This window comes from Euleptes europaea, chromosome 2 (genome assembly GCF_029931775.1).
Source record: "Euleptes europaea isolate rEulEur1 chromosome 2, rEulEur1.hap1, whole genome shotgun sequence".
Lineage (NCBI taxonomy): Eukaryota > Metazoa > Chordata > Lepidosauria > Squamata > Sphaerodactylidae > Euleptes > Euleptes europaea.
Window position 1 is genome coordinate 104,420,654 of NC_079313.1, and position 17,197 is coordinate 104,437,850.

General features: G+C 39.8%; 2 protein-coding genes across 3 annotated transcripts in view; both read left to right on the plus strand.

The window, feature by feature from the left end:
• The window catches only part of RBL1 (RB transcriptional corepressor like 1), a 51,333-nt gene extending 46,570 nt beyond the window's left edge, over positions 1-4,763 (plus strand). Inside the window, exons 20-22 of one of the 2 annotated variants that reach the window (XM_056845035.1) lie at positions 1,399-1,565; positions 4,164-4,328; positions 4,583-4,763. In XM_056845035.1, coding sequence (XP_056701013.1) covers positions 1,399-1,565; positions 4,164-4,328; positions 4,583-4,753 — 503 coding nt within the window. In that variant the 3' untranslated portion in view covers positions 4,754-4,763. The remainder of the gene's footprint in view (positions 1-1,398; positions 1,566-4,163; positions 4,329-4,582) is intronic. The other variant, XM_056845036.1, reaches the window with a different exon arrangement.
• A 6,072-nt stretch (positions 4,764-10,835) lies between these two features.
• The window catches only part of SAMHD1 (SAM and HD domain containing deoxynucleoside triphosphate triphosphohydrolase 1), a 36,073-nt gene continuing 29,711 nt past the window's right edge, over positions 10,836-17,197 (plus strand). The window contains exons 1-3 of the mRNA XM_056867474.1: positions 10,836-11,043; positions 13,282-13,348; positions 16,317-16,389. Coding sequence (XP_056723452.1) covers positions 10,836-11,043; positions 13,282-13,348; positions 16,317-16,389 — 348 coding nt within the window. The remainder of the gene's footprint in view (positions 11,044-13,281; positions 13,349-16,316; positions 16,390-17,197) is intronic.

Consider the following 17,197-nt stretch of genomic DNA (forward strand, 5'->3'; position numbering starts at 1 on the left):
TGCATTTGTTCTGTTAGCTATTTCACACCCCTAAGTGGATTAGTCTTTGATGAACCACTGTGAAGGTAGCCCTTTTTTGCATACTGCATTCTTCTAGCACTACACACTTTTGAGTTCATTGAGAGAGACTTGTCTTACATGAGCAGAAGTGCAAAACACTGGAGGAATGCATTCCACAGGGGACAACTGCCTCCACAACAAAAGGGCACTGTGCAAGTGGAAACATGGCTTAGGATCCAAGCCTCTTTCATTTATGATGATATAACACCACCTGAAATCTTTATTTTATGGTATCAGTGACTTTCCAGAAATGACCTGAGGGAAGTGTGCAGCTGCTGTGAGACAAAGGCAAATTCCATGCTGGCCATAATTAGACAAGGAATAGAGAATAAAACTGCTGCTATCATACTGCCCTTGTACAAATCTATGGTGAGACCACCCTTGGAATACTGTGTACAGTTCTGGTCACCACACTAAAAACAGGATATTGCAGAGCTTTAGAAGGTGCCGAAAGGAGCAACCAAAATGATCAGGGGGCTAGAGCAACTTCCCTGTGAGGAGCAGTTAAAACATTTAGGGCTGTTTAATTTGAGAAAAAAGGTAGGTAAACAGAGACATGATAGAAGTCTATAAAATTACGCTTGGTATGGAGAGAATGGACAGAGAGAAGCTTTTCTTCCTCTCATAATACAAGAACACGGGGTCATCTGCTGAAGCTGAAGGATGAGAGATTCAAAACAGACAAAAGGAAGTATTTCTTCATACAACACATTCAATTGTGGAACTCCGTGCCCCAGGGTGTGGTGATGGCTGCCAACCTGGAAGTCTTTTAAGAGGGGAACTAACATGTTCATGTAGGATAGGGCTATCCAAGGCTACTAATCAAAATGGATACTGGTCATGATGCATACCTATTCTTTCCAGGATCAGAGGAGCATACCTATTATATTTGGTGCTGTGGAACACAGGCAGGATGCTGCTACTGCAGTCATCTTGTTTGCGGGCTCCTTAGAGGCACCTGGCTAGTCATTATGTGAACAGACTGCTGGACTTGACGAGCCTTGGTGTGATCCAGCATGGCTTTTCTTATGTTCTTATGAAGGCAGTGGTAAAATGAGATATGAAACTCAAGGGTTAAAGACAGTTAAGGCTGTCTCATTTGCAGGTCAGTTAGTATCTTTGATTGAAGTAAAGATCTATTCACGTGTCCAAAGGTTGGTGATTGATTCCCTATGTGACCACTCTGGGTCAACCCACGTTTATTGTAACATCTCTTAGCTGCTTTCAGCAGCACTACAGTAGTCCATAACATAGGTGTTGAATCACATAGGATCTGTTTGGTTTCCTCTTCTTGTTTATTTAAAGGCCTTTGTGTTATCTGCCTTTTCCTCGTAATAGACTCCCCTCAGAAGATGAATTATTCACCTGTAAAGACAACATCAGAAAATTTCAGCAACTTGGAAAATGAGGAAAGAGGGCATCTGGTAAAATTTTACAACACCATCTATGTAAGAAGAGTGCAAACATTTGCATTAAAATATGGGATTTCCAACCAGGATCATGTGGTATGTAGATTTCTGCTCAGGGTTCAAAAAGTAGCATATGTAATTTGATGATAGGTATGCCCAAATATGAGGCAGCATTGAATTTTCCATGCCCGGATGGAAAATTTACTGTGAAAATGAATATCAAGTGGGGATGTTTAAAAGTTATTCATTAATCCTTTTTGTATGTTAATTTTTTAAACAACATACATAGATAAACTTATAATAATGAACTATATGTTCCTTTTTTAGAGGGAAATAATAACGGTCTAAGTGAAATTATTTCATATAGCGTAGGATGAATATATAGACTGAGTAATATCTTATAATTTGATATCGGGATTAGAATTGATATGCAAAAGAGTATTAAATTTATTACTAGATGGAAGGGGTGAGGGGGGTTAATTGTTTTTTTATGTATAATGTAGTATCAACAATATTATTTACTTTCTTTTGATATATATAAAATGTTAATAGAGATTGTTGGAAAAACTGGAGAAAGATATTGTAGAAAAAATAATTAAAAAATTTCATAAAAAAAAGAATTTTCCATGCCCAGAGAAACAACTTCATGAGCTGTTCAAAAATGAGGGAGATGTTAATGACATTGCAAATTTGCAAGCATTGCACAGTCATGCCTGAATCGTTCAAAAAGGACTGGGCACTCACAACCACAGAGTGGAGTAGAGGACAGATAGATGCGGTGAGCTGAAATAACCTCTGAGTTGAGGCCAAGATGAGAGTTCATATTCCCGTTAAAAATTTAGTCGCATACCAAAGCCTCACATGCATGAGGAACCCAAGGAGTAGTCTAGAGCAATCAGAGATGAACATATCTATAAGGCTGAAAGGCTCACAAGGGGGAATAAGCAACTCAGAAGTTCATATATATCCATGTTGGTGAACCTACGGCATGCGTGCCGACTCCGGCACGCGTAGCCCTCTCTGCCAGCACGCGCGGCTCAGCTGGGCGGCGGGGGCTTTGAACTGCTCCGTGCTGCCTAGTTCAAAGCCCCCCCTTCCCTGGACTGCCCGCCGCCCAGCTGGGGGGCGGGGGCTTTGAACTGCTCTGCGCTGCCTAGTTCAAAGCCCTGCCCTTCCCTGGACTCCCCGCTGCCCAGCTTAGGGGCTTTGAACAAACATTAATTGTTCAAAAGCATGCCAAATGCAAACTTTTACCTTTCAATAAAATGTTGTTTGTATCACTGAAAGCTCTGTTATTGTGTTTTTCTTTTAAGGCAAAAGATGTTAATGTATGTGTTGTTTTTTCTAAACTAAAACCTCAGTATTCAGGTTAAATTGCCATGTTGGCACTTCGCGATAAATAAGTGGGTTTTGGGTTGCAGTTTGGGCACTCGGTCTCTAAAAGGTTCGCCATCACTGATATATATTGTGAAAATCAGACAAAAGGTGCTGATCAACATTTTTCGTTGCTGTGTATTTTACTATGGTATCCACTTTATTGGGGTTGTATGAAGTATAAAACTTCCAGCAGTTGAACAGTGACTTGAGATGGTAGGCAAAGGGTTTAATTCCACAGAGAACTTCTTCTAATGGAAGGGGCGGTGTGATTTTTGCCTATTTTCTTCCTTCATACCTCTGGTTCCCCCCTCTTGTTGTCCCGCAAGAACTACATTTTTGGAATCATTTTCAACTGTAGCAGGACGGGGGAGCATTGAAATCCTGTTCTGCTATTTGACTAAGAATAAGTAGAAAAGGAGTGGCTAACACATCTTGAATTTTGGCTAAAGTACTTAAAATTAATAATGTCTGAAACAACTTTGTGTAAAATACAGGGTGTATTCTGGAAACTGGTATACTTAAGGCCATTAAATATGCCATAAGCTAAAAGCTGTTTTCACTTACTGTAAGAAATAATCTCCGAGGAATTTTAGGCACCATGATAGATTCTGCACTGTCTAAATGGCCATCAGCTAACTGGATTCTATGATTATGAGTAACTTGGCTGATACATTTTTCAGACAACAAAATCATTTCACGTACAGATGAACTGCTGTATGTCAGGATCATATATATAGGTTTATGTGTTTATATGGAATTATATTGCTTATTTTAAATGCTGTTTTAAAGTTGAAATGTTTTAATGTTCACTGCCTTGGGGACCTTATTTGGGTGGAAAGAACACGTCGAAACTGGCGAAACGTCAGGAAAGAAAATACCAAGACCACGGTTACACAGGCCGGATAACCTACGAGAACCAATGAACTCTGACCGTGAAAGCCTTCGACAATATTTTAGAACACAAAGTGTTTTCAAGAAATAAAATATAAACCTAATATATAAATTCTCAAGAATAAAAAAAATCAGATTCAAAACTGATGGGGGTAGAATAACGTTAGGTGTCAAAAGGAGGAAGAACTGATGTAGACTATATCTTATAAATATTTTTGGTAATGAATAAGGAGGGGTGCAGCCACTCGGCATCTCCTGAGTAGCTGGGGAGGGGCCCTCCAAAACACTTGAGATTAACATCACTCACCTAGAGGATTGTATCAAATCAATTATACTTCAACCTTTGCCATTTTTGAGCTTGTTTTCAATTAAGCCCTGTGTACAGTTAATACTCCTTGCACTAAGTATACAATTTTTCTTTCCAAGGTGGAAGCACCTCCTCTTTCTCCCTTTCCTAAAATTAAACAGCAGCCAGCATCTCCTCGACGGATATCCCAGCAACACTCTGTTTATGTCTCACCACATAAGAATGGTGCTTCTTTGACACCTAAGACTGGACTGCTGTATAAATTTAATGGGAGTCCTTCTAAGGTAAGAGGCATTCCATTTCTAGGAGTTTAAACTCACCTATATGCTTATTTTAAGACAGCCTTCCCTGAAAGACTCCAGCAGTACATGTGGTAAACATGATGTGTACTGTATTGGAAAGTCTTAGGTGGCTGAAGGTGCTGTAAAAAATATAACTATATTTGAAACCTAATAAAGTACATGTTTGGCTCCTGTATAATAATCCTTAAAGAGTTTAATAAGTATCTAATTTGATTGTAATTGTTTTAATTTGACAGAGTTTGAAGGAAATCAACAATATGATAAAAGAAGGAGGACAAAAAACTAAGAAGAGAACAATATCAATTGATAGTGATACAGACTCGCCAGCTAAGAGACTGTGCCAGGAAAATGATGATGTTTTACTTAAACGCCTTCAGGATGTTGTCAGTGAAAGAGCAAATCATTAGGGCAGCTGTTGAGAACTAAAATTTTGTTGAGATTCATGTCTTACAGAACAAAATGCCTTTGAATTTTTTTCCTTTCTTTTCTCCATAGTAGGTAAACAGCAGTATTTAAATGTTTTTATGCTCTTTTAACATTTCTAATTCCACTATTAGTGAAGCTTTCAACAGTTATTGAACTGATGCCATAATGTTTATGGCACTGTTTTGAAGTTGGTTTGAACCTAAGCTGTGAGAAGATACACAGTGGGAAACAAGCTAGTGGCCTTTGAAGCTTTTATTTAGAGTGTAGGAGCAAATTCCTACAAAAAGGCTGAAAGTTTTCAGGTTGCAACAGATTCAAAGTTAAGAAAGCACTAATCGGTTATATCTTAGTACAGTTGTTCTCTTGGTGTGAGGTTCACTTCAAAATATTGGGCTTTATTCTTTAAAAGAAAACAATTTCCTTCTGTACATTATTTTAATGTGAAGTAAGATTGGAAGATCTGGTATATTTAGTCACGAATATAGTAAAATCAGGTGTCTTTCACTCCCAAATTTAGAGTGGACTCAGATCCCCTTTTAGTTAGATGGTTGCATAGCATTTTACATTAAACTATGTGTATAACTGTAAAATGCTGTACTTTTAACTACTGGTAACATGGCAACAAATTCTGTGGTATAAACTAAATGAGGGTTCAGGATTACAGTTTTTGGGATTGGTTGGGTTTTTTTTCCAGTTTGGAAGAGATTAATATTGTAGAGGTAAAGGTGGCATGCAGTGGTCTGTCATAGCCCATATTGGGGGGAATTTGCATTCTCTTGCTACCTCATTTTCAAATTGCTTTCCTCCTGAAGTAAGTAGTCCTGCTTTTGGACAGAAGCATTCCTTGTAACTCCCAAGTTAACTCTGCTGCAGCACTACAGATGCCTGCGTACTGTATGTTAATTGTGAAAAAGTATGTTGTTCATAACTTGTGCACCTTTTATTAATTAGTTAATGTTGTTGCTAACACTTGGAACCTAGATGCACACTGCAGCTGCTCTTGTGGGAAGAAGCTAGCTCTGTTTGGCATCTCAAGCATATGTCCTCTCCCCTCCCACCCCCCAAGTGTCCCTACAGGCAGAGGAAACTGGAATGGTTTGAGGAATCAGCTAACTCCTTTTCCTGCTCTTTGAAGGAGGGAAAGTATCTTGCCTGGGGGCAGAAGTCATGTTATTGCTTGCTAGATAAGGTACTAGCTAGAGGTTTTTTAAAATTGTTACTTAAATCTTCTGGTGTTTAGTCGAACAAGGGAGATTTGTCTGTTGTTTCTCTGATAAATGCTGGAAGAGAGGTGGGGGCTGCTAACAAGCTAAGGAAATGCCTTCCTGATTCAATAACCTAATGTTTTTTTCTAATTTCTAATTCCTGGGAGAGCAGGGAGAATTTAGGGATGATCCACCACTTCTCTACTTATGTGCATTGTAATGGGTAGCCATAGCCTTACATTCCTATCAATAGATTTTTTTTCTTGGAAAGCATCATTTGTGTAGTATCTACACAAAATGTAAGCTGTAACAAATTAGATAAGCTTGTACATACAATTATGTCGCTATTATAGGTGTTTGACCTGTTTTCTGTTAAGCCAATGTTCAACTTTAATTTCTGAAATATTTGTAAAGTAGGAATATTCTATCAGAAATGTTTCATCATTTGTGCATAGAACCTCTCTTTTGTTCATTACTTAGATGTATTCGAAGTAAATGCCATAAGATCGTCCTCTATTTTGCATTACTTCTTTATATGGTTTGTAGGGAACTGTCTAGCTCCTACCATTTCTTTTCACTGGCACAGGAGTGTTTGTCTGGCTTAAGAGGCTGCCTGCCAGTACCAAGACTTTTCCTTGCACCACAAATTTTTGGTAGGATGATGTTTATCAGACTTCTTTTCATAAGCATCCATTCAGCTGTAATTTCTTTTTATTGTTAGTCAATATACAAATATTTGATTTAATTTAGTAGTTACAGTAGTCTAACATGTTGCAGTTAATTATTAGAATTGTGGCTTCCAGGAAAATGAAGCTAAGAAACAATTGGTGCTATACAATAAAGCATCAGTACATTTGTGCTTCAATAATGTATATATTTTCCTTTCATAGGTAATGTCTCAGGATATAAATATATTCAGTTTCTGTAGAATACAATAACTCTTGACAATGGCTTTGAAAAACATATTTTTTCTTTTTGCTGACAATAATTTTGTCAATACATTATACAAGGTGACAAAACATACACCAAACTTAATATAAAAGGGCAAGAGTCCAGTAGCACCTTAAAGACTAACAAAAATATTTTCTGGTAGGGTATGAACTTTCGTGAGCCACAGCTCACTTCTTCAGATACAGCTAGAATGTGAATCCATCTGTCTTAGAGGAGAGTGAATTCAGACAAGCATTAGTATGTAAATGTTAACAGTATGTAAATGTGAATAGCAGGCGTGATGGGATTAGGTGTGGTATGCAGAAGAGTCTGTGAGGTCCAGGGGAGAGATGGGTGTGGAGAAATTAGCATTGGTAATGAGCCACGAATGCAAGGTCTTTATTCAGCCCAGGTAAATGCATTGACTTTAGTTTGAATATCAACTGTAATTCAGCAGTTTCTCTTTCCATTCTCCCTTTGAAATTCCTTTGTAAGAGAACTGCTACTCTTAATTCAACAGTTTCTCTTTCCAATCTCCCTTTGAAATTCTTTTGTAAGAACTGCTACTCTTAATTCAGCAGTTTCTCTTTCCATTCTCCCTATGAAATTCCTTGTAAGAGAACTGCTACTCTTAATTCAGCAGTTTCTCTTTCCATTCTCCCTTTGAAATTCCTTTGTAAGAGAACTGCTACTCTTAATTCAGCAGTTTCTCTTTCTAATCCTTCAGACAGAGATACACACTTGAGAGACCTACAGCAAACATTTTTGCAACTACAATATCCTGCTGATATGGTGAGAAAGATGATTGAGAAGGCCAGAATGATACCCAGGCACAACTTACTACAAGATAAGCCCAGAGAGAATGACAACAGAACACCTCTGGTTGTCACTTATAGCTCCCAACTAAAACCAGTCCAATGTAATATTAAGGACCTACAACCAATGCTGGAGTGTGACACTTCCCTCGCTGAAGCATTGGGGGGACGTCCCTTTCTTGCTTACAGACAGCCGGCTAACCTAAAACAACTTCTCACCCGTGATGATAAACTACTTAACAGGAACATGGACTCTGGCACCAAGGCCTGCAAGAAACCAAGGTGCCAACTTTGCCCTCATATAGATTCTAGGAACATCATCTCTGGACCCACCAATGTCAGCCATACTATCTCAGGTTCATACTCCTGCTCAACTTCTAATTTGATTTATGCCATCACATGCCAGCAATGCCCTTCCACAATCTACATTGGACAAACAGGTCAGTCTCTTAGACAAAGATTAAATGGACATAAGTCTGACATCAGAAACCACAATATTCAAAAACCAGTGGAAGAACATTTCAACCTTCCAGGACATTCTGTTGCAGATTTAAGAGTAGCAGTTCTCTTACAAAGGAATTTCAAAGGGAGAATGGAAAGAGAAACTGCTGAATTAAGAGTAGCAGTTCTCTTACAAGGAATTTCATAGGGAGAATGGAAAGAGAAACTGCTGAATTAAGAGTAGCAGTTCTCTTACAAAAGAATTCCAAAGGAGATTGGAAAGAGAAACTGTTGAATTAAGAGTAGCAGTTCTCTTACAAAGGAATTTCAAAGGGAGAATGGAAAGAGAAACTGCTGAATTACAGTTGATATTCAAACTAAAGTCAATGCATTTACCTGGGCTGAATAAAGACCTTGCATTCATGGCTCATTACCAATGCTGATTTCTCCACACCCATCTCTCCCCTGGACATCACAGACTCTTCTGCATACCACACCTAATCCCATCACGCCTGCTATTCCCATTTTACATACTGTTAACATTTACATACTAATGCTTGTCTGAATTCACTCTCCTCTACTTAAAGACAGATGGATTCACATTCTAGCTGTATCTGAAGAAGTGAGCTATGGCTCACGAAAGCTCATACCCTACCAGAAAATATTTTTGTTAGTCTTTAAGGTGCTACTGGACTCTTGCCCTTTTCTACTACTGCAGACAAGACTAAAAGGGCTACCCACTGTGAACAAACTAATATAGTTTCTGCTATAAATCTGGTTATTCTAAATGTTTTTCTCTGATCAGTTGATCTTAATTTCTCATGTGAATTTATCTGCTGTATAAAGATCTGTTGTTTTCAGATCTTGCATTAAAAGGCTGGGGTTGAAATTCTTATTAATCATGATTTAATGGTTTCTAGTAATTACATTTTTACTGCTGGTCTAAATTCGACCTAGAAAAAGCTAGTAAAGCTACAGTTGTGCTTTATGGAAATGGTTTTTATAAAACTTTATGCTTTAGAAACATCCTTGTAAATATAAATTTTAAAATAAAATTCTGACTTAATCTGAGTTGGATTGGTTTGTTTGTTTGCCTGATTCAACATAGTCTGTAAAATACCAAGAAATCCTCTTAATTCCTTTGTGTGTGTATTTCCTAACTTTTTAAGAATGCAAGTCCCCTGTACTTAAAGCAACAATAGGAATTATGCTTGTAGGAGGGGGAAATGGGGGAACAACCGCTGCATGGAAAAGCAATGTGAAGTATTTTAGGATGTCATACCCAGAGTTACTGGGACAAATGGAAGAATCTTGGTCAGGTAAATAGGGTGACATTTACATTCCTCTTCAGCTCCATTGACAGGTATTTTGTCTTATATTATACTTTCATAAGGCTGAATGGATCTATAACCAGAGAACTTACAAACGTAAGGCCCAAGATCAGAACATCTGCGTTTCATTTAGAGATCTTAAACAAAAACATCTACATATTCAAAGAAATTGATGCTTTAGTGATCAAAGGGGGGACTACTATCTATAGTGTAACTGGTAATCATGTTTAATATTATTATATAATCAATATATTAACACACATCTTAAAATATATTCAAAATATGTATTGAAACATCACCAAAGGAGATTTTGGAACAGATGGAAGTAACAAATTGTGCAAGGTTCTTGTAGGTTATCCGGGCTGTGTAACCGTGGTCTTGGAATTTTCTTTCCTGACGTTTCGCCAGCAACTGTGGCAGGCATCTTCAGAGTAGTAACACTGAAGGACAGTGTTACTGAAGATGCTTGCCACAGTTGCTGGGGAAACGTCAGGAAAGAAAATTCCAAGACCACGGTTACACAGCCCGGATAACCTACAAGAACCAATGAACTCTGACCGTGAAAGCCTTCGACAATAAATTGTGCAAGATTCTGAATTTTCTAGATCTTTTTATGGTGGTGCGTGTTAAATGGGGTGGTGGAGCAAACTTTTCAGATGTTAAGGCCTTCTGGCATTGGCTTGTAGGACCCTTAATTCACATCAAAAGCACTCAGGCTGTGTTTTGCTTCTCTCTCCCCCGCCCCAACATCCGGCCTTCAGAATCGCGTGCTCTTTTTCTTTGCCTTAACGGAAAGCATTAAACTGATTTTGTCATTTCCTCATGGGGACGCGTTATGAAAGTGAAACCTCCAGTAGTATTACTACCCCATTGGACCACCTTGAGTAGAACAAGTTAAAATCAGAGAGGGGGCGCGCGGGGAGGGGACTTCAGTCCAATCAGTCCTGCAGCACCTTCAAGGCACATCTGTATGTCTTGATGGCTTTTCAGGAGCCACAGATTGGCGACATGCTTAATACGGCCGCCGCTCTGGCCCCTGTCGTAAAATGTCCTCGTAGGCATCTATTCCGCAGAATCTTCCTCCGAGGGTCAGGAGCGCCACGCCGCCGCGAAAAGCCGCGGGTTTCTTTTGCAGCCCGGCCCGGCGGACGCCGACTCCAGGCCCCGCCCTGTGGCCCGCCCACCGCGGCCCTGAGAGGAGGACGCGCGTCACGTGGCCCCCTCCGTCCCTCCCTCCGGGGATGGCGCCTCTCTCCGCCGGCGGGAGGAGGCCATTCGGTCGGCCCGTCCGCCGAGCTCGCAGTCTGCGCCGCGTGTGTCTCCCTCACAGAAGCGAAAGCGATGGAGAAGCTTGGCAAGGAGGGACCCTCCAAACGGCCGCGGCCCGACAGCCCGGCCGACGGGTTCCACACCCCCGAAAAGCAGGTCTCCGCCTGGCGGGATGCGGACCCCGACCACGTCCACCCCCGTTCCTGGGGGACCGAGCAGCTGTGCACCTTCCTCCGCCGCAACGGCTTCGAAGACCCGGAGCTGCTGCGCTGCGTCCAAGGTGAACGGGATGAGGAACGGGCGAGGCGCTGGCCGGCCGGCCGGCCGTGTGGGGGAGTCCGTTGCCCGCTCTTCCCACCTGGGCGGTTTCTCGAAGATGAGGGCTTCTTTGCGTCCCCCGGCGCCGGATCCCTGAAGGTGTCAGGGGAATCCTCACGGGTACAGTCGTTGGAATTGGTTCTTGGTACCTTCACATGAACCAGGTGCAGGCTCAAAAACCTGTGTAGGAATCGACAGAGATGGCGAAACTCACAGCTTTGATAAATCAGAACGATAATGTACAATTTGGGGGGGACTGGGAGGCGTTGGAGAATTTACTGTGAAAATCGGTTTTTAATGGGACCATTTAAAGGATATCCTTTGGTTTAATCCCTTTTATATATTTTGTATGATGGTTACATTAAGGTATTGAATTAACAAATTTTAAGAATATAACAAGTGTATATTAATTCAATAATATGGGGATTAATTTTCTTAGCAAAAGTATATACAACTTATCTTTAGATGGAAAAGAGTGAGGGGGGAGACCTTTTTAGTTTAAATTACTATTATTTTTTTGTTTTTTACTACTTTTATTAATTTTTTAGTAAATAGATGTTGATGTATATGTTGGTATATTAAATGAAGAAAATAATAAAAAAATTTACTAAAAAAAACCCTGTGTAGGGTAGTGTCAGGTCATAGCAGAACTTGGCTTGGCGTTCCCACGGCCTTGCACCTGACCTTTGTTGAGACTATCAGTCCTGAGAACTTCCTGCTTATCTCCCCATTGCCTGGCAGCAGCTTTTAACTCTAGCCATGCACTTTGGCAACCGTTGCATGCTTTGTTCGCCTAAGGATGCTGTCAGCTCTGTTGTCTGTAACCTGCGAAGTCTTCCAATAATTTTTTTTTACTTCGGATCGTTCCTGCCTGAGTGAATACTTAGGAAGAGCTAGGGGTGGACGCCTATTCTTGACAGGTAGTGGTGCTGATCATCTCTGAACCACCCCCGACAAGTGAGGGCTCTCCCAGATTATGCGTTTTTGGCCACCAGCAATCCATACCTTACCAGGACATTGGGTCCAAATCCTCTTAGCCTATCCTTCATTGGGAATCCCATTTCGGAATTAGCTTTATGCAAAAGAACCAATTGCCACAAATCTGATGCTAAGAGTCACAATGATCAGAAACCAGTGGGTGAATTTTGTAGTCTTCCAGAGCATTCAGTCACTGATTTAAAATTCACTGGTCTCCTTCTAAAGCGCTTCAGAGGGAGAATCCAGTGGGACATTACTGCGTTGCCATTCATCAAGTAAGTCAATACTATTTCCCCACCAGGCCTGAAGTACTTCTTAGTCACTAGAAGTGCTAATCCATTGGTACATCCCACCATTTACGGATGTTAATTAATTAAGCTATGGTTCTATACATTGCACTAGGTCTGTTCTGTGTTAATCCTATTTCGCCTGTCTGTCAGCAGTTGGGACCTCACCCACAGAAGACAGGTTTCTCTTTTGATTCTGCTTTAAACTGGTCTTGTTTTGTAATTTCTCCCCCAACTGTATGTTGTTTGCAGAGTTGACCATAAATTCATCTGCCTAAAGATTGAATAGTTTATGTGCCTGTTAAAGAGAGCTCTAACTCATGAAAGTTTATGCCGGAATAAGTTTTGTTAGTCTTTAAAGTGCTGCAGGGCTCCTTTATTTAGCTTTATGTCTGCTTCTGTTGTGTGGCACTGATTCAAGTCATATAAGGTGCAGTCCTATGCATGTTTATTTAGAAGTAAGTCCCACTTTATTCAGTGGGGCTCAGATAAGTGATTGCAGCCATAATAATGCAAATTAGGAATCTGATGACATTGTAAAAGCCCTGATTCTGCCAGGCCACCGCTCTCTTGTTATAATGGTGCTTCTTCAAGCTGTATGCCTTCAGCAAGGTTTTTTTCCAGGCTTTCATAGCATCAGATTATTCTTCTACCATATTGTCAAGCCATGAATTTGCCAGATTTTCTGGATCTGAAAGGTCTTAATTTTGGATCTTGGTGTTACTGTGTATCCCTAGTAATTTCACAAAAAAGTATGATGTCTTAATGAAGTACAGGGTGTAGATAACTTTTTTTTCGTTGTATCCCAAGGTAACACTTCAAAGGGGATGGAAACAAAAATAAATTTTCTGGAAATATCTTCTTAAATTGCTGTCTATTTTTGCAGTGTATTTCAGATAGAAGAAAGATGCTATAATTGTTTCTTAACTCCTTAGATAATCAAATGACTGGTTCACTGCTGCCCTACATCACTGACTCTTACCTGGAAGAAATGGGAATTAGGTAAGAGAAACTAACCAAATTTCTTTTGAGTGTGGGTGTTTTAATTACCTGTGTGGCGTAGTATTCTTTTGTCATTTCAGTCTTTACATGTTATCATTAAGTCCTATCAAGCTCAAGAACTAACTTGCCTGTGACATCATGATAAATGGGTAGGTCATAGGTAAATCACTTTCTGAGTCACAAAAATAACATTCGATCTTAATTTTTTTAATTCAACAGTTTTTGAATGGTAGCTTTGCTCTTGAGCACCATTAACAATATATGTTCTTTAATATCCTGTCCATCTCAGTATGTTGTGTCCTGAGGATATTTGGCTGCCAAAGCAAATCTTTCCTTGCTACCTTCTAATCCCAGCAGCCCCCTGTTGCTCAGCCTTGGCCGGGGAGGGCGGGATAGAAATCCAAATAATAAATAAAATAATAAAAATAAATAATAAACCCCTGAAAAGGCATGGCCAGGAGAAGGTAAAGCCTTGGAGACAGTATGGCGGGTGGGTGGGCCTGCAGTGAGGAGGGTAGTGTAGAAGAACACCGCCCAGCCTCTGCTGGGCCAGGCCTCTTTCAAGGTTGGCCGAGAGCGAGTTCCCAAAACAAAACACCGAGCCCAGGAGTTTTTCCTGTTGCTCAGTGGGTAGCTGCCACTAGCCCCTATACGAACGGTTAGCCCCGGCAGAGTATAGGGGCGGCCTCTGCCGGCTGGTTCCAAATTAAAGCACAACGCCTCTCCTGCAAGGTAGGATGCCCAGCAGGCAAGGATTATGCTAACCATAGGTTTTAAGCCTTGGTAGGTGGTCACACAAACAAGAAGGCACTTCAGATTTAGCCTTGGGACCCACAGAGTCAAAAGACACAGCCAAATATAGGTCAAAGATTGTGCTCATTACAGAAAGGAAAAGTCATGAAGGATTTAAAGCACAAAAATAACAATGCTTAATATATCTAGCTACACAGTCAAGTTCTTAGGTTGAAACGTTTGGCAAAGTTTAAGGCAAGTTTCAAGAGGTTTAGTTGCAAGTTACCAGTTCTCCAAAGTTCATGCGTCTTGGCTTCAGCATGCAAGTTTCCAACAGTTCAGTCAGACAAAAGTTCCCCCTGTGAAAGGTCAAATCAAAAACAAGTGTTTGATGAAGTCAGGCATGGACCAGCCATAACCTAACGTTCATGATTTCTGTATGAACGAGGTCTACGTTTATCTTTGCATTCCCAGTAATATGGGCCCAATACACCAATCAGAATGCAAAGAGAGCCATAAACCTATAATTGATTGATGTGTCACCCTTGCCTCCACATCTCCTCAGGATGACCAAGGTATTTCTGATTCTGCAGCAATTGAAACACCTGGAGATCCTCAAGTCAGAGATAAGGCCAGCAAGGTCGACAGATTTGTTACTAGGGCAACTAACGACCTTCAATTAGGGAGGTAGGGAGGTGAAATTGCCTGCATCTGGCGTTCTCTGGCCCCCTTCTTCAAAGCGCATTCTTCAAAACGAAAGTACGTTCTCACGGTTGTAAATTGCTGAGTGAACCATTTGCCTCTCTTAGGCCTCCTGAGTTTAATATCAAGTTATACCAGGCCCTGATCTGAACCAAGGAATTGTAACCAAAGAAATTGGGGAACCCAGTTTCTTTACAGGTAGTCAGACAAGATAACCCATCCGCCCAGTTCTGTCTGTGAAATAGCTGCAGAATACAACCCACTGCTTGCAACAGGTGTTGCTGTTACAATCGAATTTAACGAGAGGGAGAGGTTTGCATGAAGAGTAGGATAGAGTTTCCCAAAGAGCTATGAGACCATTTTGTAAATTTCAATAATCAAAGAATTTTATGATTTTCAAATTCTCCTTTGCCAATGGTTCTGTGGAGGAATTGGAGCAAATAATCAGACTTTCATAGGCAAAGGTTTTTGTCAACAGGTGCATGAACTTTGTGTGCACGTATGTCACGTGTGGAAGCCAGTTTCCAAAGTTTGACTCCAACCTTATAAACTCGCTTATTGAGTGCTGGCTTTATCTCCATCGCCCTCAATTGTCCACTTTGAGAATCTGGTGAAGCGTGCTTGTGCCATGAAGAATTCATGCTACAGTTCCTAGTTTAATTTGCAGGTGCTATAATATTTCATTAGAACAAGCCTCGTTCCACTATAGTAATAGCAACTTAATTATATATAGCAAATTATATATAGCAACTTAATTATATTCCTGGACTAGATTTAATAAGACTTGTTAAATGAAATACTGAGGTCACTTTTTTTTTTTTTTACTAGGGAAGTAGAGGAGTCTGGCTTTTACAGGTTGAGTATCCCTTATCAGGACTGCTTAGGACCAGAAGTGGTCCGTATTTTGGATCTTTCCATATTTTGGAATTTTTGCATATACATAATGAGGTATCTTGGGGATGGGGCCCAAGTCTAAACACAAAATTCATTTATGTTTTATATGTGTTTATATATACTTTGTACACATAGCCTGAATGTAATTTTAAACAATATTTTTAATAATTTTGTGTACATTGAACTATCAAAGGCACTGCTGAGGTCCTGTGAGTAACGCCTGCATGCCAACTCAAAAGGTCTGGTTTTCGGATCAGTCCGGATATTGGATGTCTGGATAAGGGAAACTCAACCTGTATCAGTTTATGAATTAGAGTGTGTAAAGTTTCCTTTTCTCATGTCAGTAAATATTTAGTACAGATTATGGCTAGAGGAGGAAGTAATACGTATTTAGAAAAGTTAGTTTTAGTAACCAGTATTGTTTGAGAATAAATACATTTTTCTTACATACATTGTAAGAAAATGGAGTTTTCTCAAATACATTGGAGTTACTACAATTTTAAAAAATTAGCAACTTTCAAATATGTTGACGGTCCTTTACTAAAACTGATAACAGAAACACTGACAATCCTAACATTAAGTTAGCCTTAATGTAAAACTGTAAAGTAAAACTATAAACTGTTAATTTAATCATTTTTAGAACTCAGTCATTGAGAACAACACTTCTGCACTGTTTGCGCAAGCTGGAACAAACTCGTACTGACATAATGAAGGTGAGAAAAGCTGCTACATTAATCTGAAACAAAACACAGAAATTGATAGTGTTATCCTAAACAGAGCAACACCCATTAATTCAGCAGATTTAGAAAGGTATAAGAGTGTTTAGGATTGCACAGTTAGACTGTCATACAAAGATAGCTTTGGGTCATTTTTTGTGATGCCTACTCAACAGCAATCCATGTTTAAACAAGAGAATAAGTCAGGAAAATTGCTGGCCCATTTACTAGCAGACAAAAATGAAGTAGGAGGAGTCTGGTGACTTAGAAAAATAACTTAAAAATTGAAGTATGTGGTAGTGATGATATGAGAAATTTTCTTTGCAGTCTTTCTCTGCCTAATATTTCAAATGAACACGAGACTAGTTTGGAAGAACCAGTTAAACAAAAATAAGGCTCCAGGACCAGATGTTGTAATCAATGAGGTTTTACCAAATTTGTGGGGAGCAGTTGAGAATTTATTTGTACAGACTTTACACGTGTTATTTGAAGGGTTGACATTTTATCCTTCGAAGATGTGAACTTGAAAGATCTGTTTAAGCCAGGGAACGGCCCACAACAGTTCTCATCCTATTGGCCAGTATGGTTGTTGAATATTGATTATAAAATACTTACATTGATATTAGCAGACCTTTGAATAGCATTGTAGACAGATACATTAGATTGGATCAAACAGACTTTTAAAAAAGCTGACTCATAAGGTATTTCCTCTGCTTTTTATGTTGTTGCTGAAAAAGCATTCTATACAACCAATTGGCTATTTCAGAAAGAAACCCTTGTCAAATTTGGATTTCTAATAAGTTTT